The sequence below is a fragment of the Rhinopithecus bieti genome, unplaced genomic scaffold, assembly GCF_001698545.2.
Source record: "Rhinopithecus bieti isolate Rb0 unplaced genomic scaffold, ASM169854v2 scaffold_10347, whole genome shotgun sequence".
In the NCBI taxonomy this organism is placed as follows: domain Eukaryota; kingdom Metazoa; phylum Chordata; class Mammalia; order Primates; family Cercopithecidae; genus Rhinopithecus; species Rhinopithecus bieti.
Genome location: NW_016806836.1, coordinates 2,077,824 through 2,082,008, shown reverse-complemented (window position 1 = coordinate 2,082,008; position 4,185 = coordinate 2,077,824). Strand labels below are relative to the sequence as shown.

Sequence of the window (4,185 nt, the reverse complement as noted above, 5' to 3'; positions counted from 1 at the left end):
GGGACTGTAAGAAAACATTACAGGTATAACTTTCATATTTATAAAATGAAGGGGGAACCCGAACCCACTGTTCTCTTAATACAAATCACATACTGTAAAGGTCCACAAACTTCTCAGCTGAGGATTTATACAGAACACATGGGGGCATCTGCTCTAAGGGTAAGAGGGAAGGAGAGAAAACAGGTTTTTTTGTTTTTGTTTTTTAGCATAGGTTTTGCTTTTATTTTCCTTTTATTTATTTTTCTGTAGAGACAAGGTCTCGATTTGTTGCCCCGGCTGGTCTTGAACCCCTGGGTTCCAACAATCCTCCACAGTGGCCGCCCAAAGTGCGGGGATTATAGGCATGAGCCACCACACATAGTTTTTGTTGTTGTTGTTTTGTTTTGTTTTGGGTTTTTTTGCCCAGGCTGGAGTGCAGTGGCCGGATCTCAGCTCACTGCAAGCTGCACCTGGGTTCACGCCATTCTCCTGCCTCAGCCTCCCGAGTAGCTGGGACTACAGGCGCCCGCCACCTCGCCCGGCTAGTTTTTTGTATTTTTTTTAGTAGAGACGGGGTTTCACCGTGTTAGCCAGGATGGTCTCGATCTCCTGACCTCGTGATCCACCTGTCTCGGCCTCCCAAAGTGCTGGGATTACAGGCTTGAGCCACCGTGCCCGGCCACCACACATAGGTTTTAAGTGACTTTATTTGACCCCAGAGCTATAAGAAGCTGTAGAGATCATTCCACTAAAATACCCCTGGTCCCACCCTTCTCCATTTTATAGCTGAAGTAAACCAAGCTGTAGGGCGGGGAGCTAACCTCACAAGGCCGCATGGTAAATTACAGACAAAGCTGAAGCTAGGCCCTACATCTTTGGTTTGTTTTTATTGACCCGATGCTCAGCTGACAAAAGAAGCCTTAGATCCCTTGATTCTCAGGCTGGTGCTCGCTTCTCCAACCCAAGCTGCCCTACCTCCGCACCTCTAGCAGAGGTTACAGCACGCTGAGAACCTAGCACAGCGCTTGGCACCAGGAGCTATGTTAAGAATGGAAGCACAAAAGGTCCACAAGGAGCAGTTAAGCAACAAAGTCTTGTGTCATTATCAGCCAGAAATCAGGTACCCAGTGAGTCCCAGCAGGTGTGAGGTCCAAAGCTCATTGTTAGCCCCAGACTTTGTTCCACCCTAGACACTTAGGGTGGAACTCGGTGTGTGTCTTAGGGTGGCTGTGTCCGCCATCCCTCCCCCTTGTCTTCCAGTCTCCCTCTCTTCCCTTTTGACCTCAGCCCCCAAGGCTAGAATGGCTGCTGGGCTACCAGGGCTGGGTTGGGGCAGGAAGTGGGGGGTTTACCTGCCCGAACAAAGTAGCAGTGCAGGGAGTGCACGTGGACGTCTTCACTCACAGACTTGGCTGCAGCCACCAGTGCCTGGCCCACGATCTGACCGCCAAACAGCCTCTTGGTCGGTACCCAGTAATGCCTTCCTCTGTAGGGAGAGGGGGAAGGAGGGAAAGACTTGGGAACTGGGCCAAATTCTACCCTCGCTGAGACTCTAGTGCATGATCTCTTCACCTTATTGGGGTTTAAGATCCTTTTGAGAATATGGTAAAAGCCACAGGTCCTTTCCCCAGGCAAATATCCTTATGTATAAAAATCTTCTGGGCCAGTTGCAGTGGCTTACGCCTGTAATCCCAGCACTTTGCGAGGCTGAGGCAGGTGGATCATTTGAGATTAGGAGTTCAAGAGCAGCCTGATCAACATGGTGAAACTCCGTCTCTACTAAAAATACAAAAATTAGTTGGACGTGGTGGCACGCACCTGTAATCCCAGCTACTCAGGAGGCTGAGGCAGGAGAATCACTTGAACCCAGGAAGCAGAGGTTGAGGTGAGCCAAGATCGCACCACTGCACTCCAGCCTGGGCGACAGAGTAAGACTCCATCTCAAAAAATAAAATTAAATAAATATATAAATGAATAAATAACGAGAGCCCTCAGACATCAAGTTTAACTCCTTCAGTGTACAGATGAGAAAACTGCAACTTGGACCCAGAGATGAAAATGCTTGCCCAGAATGTAGGCCCATTGGAAGCTGAATAATTATGTTTCTAGCCTCCCATGTCCCAGCTGTTTGGCATTTTCTGTAACAATGAGTTACAAATAGCCCTCCATGACCTGGCAGGTGGCTCTTGCCTGTAATCAATCCCAGCACTTTGGGAAGCCGAGGTGGGAGGATCGCCTAAGCCCATGAGTTCAAAACCAGCCTGGGCTCCAAAGTGGGGCCTCATGTCTACTAAAAATAAAAAAGTTAGTTGGATGTGGTGGCGAGCACTTGTGGTCCCAGCTAAACGGGAGACTGAGGCAGAAGGGTCATTTGGGCCCGGGAGGTCGAGGCTGCAGTGAGCCATGTTCGTGCCACTGCACTCCAGCCTAGACAACAGGGCCAGATCTTGTCTTCAAAAACAAAAATCAAATAGCCCTCCAAGAAGTTATTTATAATTCCTTAAGTGGAAGAAAGGGAGTTCAAAGTAAGATAACTTCCAGTAAAGCCAGGAGAAGCCTTGGAGGTCAAAGCTGTTAGAAGCCTTGCTGCAGGGGCTGGAGGCAGTGGCTCACGCCTGTAATCCCAGCACTTTGGCAGAGGTGGGCCGATCACAAGGCCAGGAGTTCGAGACCAGCCTGGCCAACATGGTGAAACCCCGTCTCTACTAAAAAAATTAGCTGGGCCGTGGTGCGCCTGTAATACCAGCTAATCAGGAGGCTGAGGCAGGAGAAATGCTTGAACGCGGGAGGCGGAGGCTGCACTGAGCTGAGATCACACCACTGCACTCCAGCCTGGGCAACAGAGCAAGACTCCCTCTCAAAGAAAGAAACCCTCGCTACAGTCAAGAACTTCAGCGATGCTGGGAAGGAAACAAACATGCATAGGCCTCAGGATAAGTAATGAGATACCAGACCCACCAAATGGTACTGGGGGCGGGATATTGTGAGAGGAAAAGGATACTTAAGACGCAAGGAGCTGCCGCGTCCGTTTTAACGTTGATCCATCAGCTGTGTGCCCTTGGGCAAATCACTGCCCTCTCTGTGCTAGCTCCCCTGTGAAGGCTTAGGGCAGGCTGCCGAGCAGGGTCTCTCAGGTCACCACTATATTTGCTCAGATCTCCAGGACTACCTAAAGATGGGGCTGCGCAGACCTCGCGGCGCGGAGAGGAAAGGAGGAAGCCAGAGCAGCGAGGACAGCTCTGTCGGGGGCGCGTTCTCTCCTAATCGTGGCAGAGGGTGCATCCAACGCAGGGCCATCCTAGTCCCGGAGCCAGGGGCCCCGCGGGGCGGCAGTCAAGATCAAGAGTTTCTGCCCTAAAGGAGGGGATGCTGGGCAGGAGCTGCCAGCTACCTGAAGAGATCCTCGTCCAGCGGCTCGAGGTTGAGCACGGTCGTGACCAAGACGCTACGGAGGTCCCTAGGGGGATCGCCGCGGTCGCCACAGCCCTGCCCATCTTCTGGGGCCTGCGGGGACGACATCTAGTTCAACGCTGCCTGCCCTGAACACCCGCTCCGCGGAAGACGCGGAAACGTACACAGAACCTGACGCTTCCGGTAGATTGCCCTGGTAACCGGAAGTCTCCTGCAGACCCCGGGAAGGCGGAATCTAGATTATGATTGGTCAAGACTCCTGTCAGTCCGCTGGTGGCTGTGGCCCTTTTTCTCTAGCAATTGGAGACAATGAATGCCAATCTGCGAATCCTGTGTGTGACTGGATATGTCTCTGAGGGGGCGGAACCTCGGGACTGGATAATATGGACTGAGTGTCATTTCCCCTGTCAGATAGCAAATACACCCCCTTCCTCTTGTAACCGGGTCTGGCATAGGGCTCCTCCTGACTTCCAGAATAGGCCACCCACTTGGGGCGGACCCTTAAGGCATTCTGGGCCCACGCCAGCCTATAAACCCTCATAGTGTGACCTTTGATCCCTGGTGTGATCTTGGGTCCCGGGCTGGGACCGCCCCTGGTGTGGGTTATGGGGGCGGCTATGGAGCTGGGCAGCTGCTTCAAGACCTATGAGGACTTCAAGGAGTGCTTCAGCGCCTACAAAAGGGAGAACAGGTGCTCCTTCATTCTCAGGGACTGCGTCTCCGTCCGCTTCCACAACCTCAACCATGGCACCTCCATCCGCGAGGACATCCTGTAAGGGCGGGCGGGGCGGGGCG

General features: G+C 52.5%; 2 protein-coding genes across 4 annotated transcripts in view; one reads left to right on the top strand and one right to left on the bottom strand.

Annotated features, from left to right (window-relative positions):
- Positions 1-3,595, bottom strand: part of ACOT8 (acyl-CoA thioesterase 8) — a 16,676-nt gene extending 13,081 nt beyond the window's left edge. The window contains exons 1-2 of one of the 3 annotated variants that reach the window (XM_017877938.1): positions 3,371-3,595; positions 1,332-1,465 (exon numbers count right to left, since the gene is read on the bottom strand). In XM_017877938.1, the coding sequence (XP_017733427.1) occupies positions 1,332-1,465; positions 3,371-3,498 (262 nt within the window). In that variant the 5' untranslated portion in view covers positions 3,499-3,595. The other 2 variants (XM_017877939.1, XM_017877940.1) reach the window with 2 other exon arrangements.
- A 173-nt stretch (positions 3,596-3,768) lies between these two features.
- Positions 3,769-4,185, top strand: part of ZSWIM3 (zinc finger SWIM-type containing 3) — a 22,369-nt gene continuing 21,952 nt past the window's right edge. Inside the window, exon 1 of the mRNA XM_017877933.1 lies at positions 3,769-4,162. Within this exon, the coding sequence (XP_017733422.1) occupies positions 3,996-4,162 (167 nt within the window). The 5' untranslated portion in view covers positions 3,769-3,995. The remainder of the gene's footprint in view (positions 4,163-4,185) is intronic.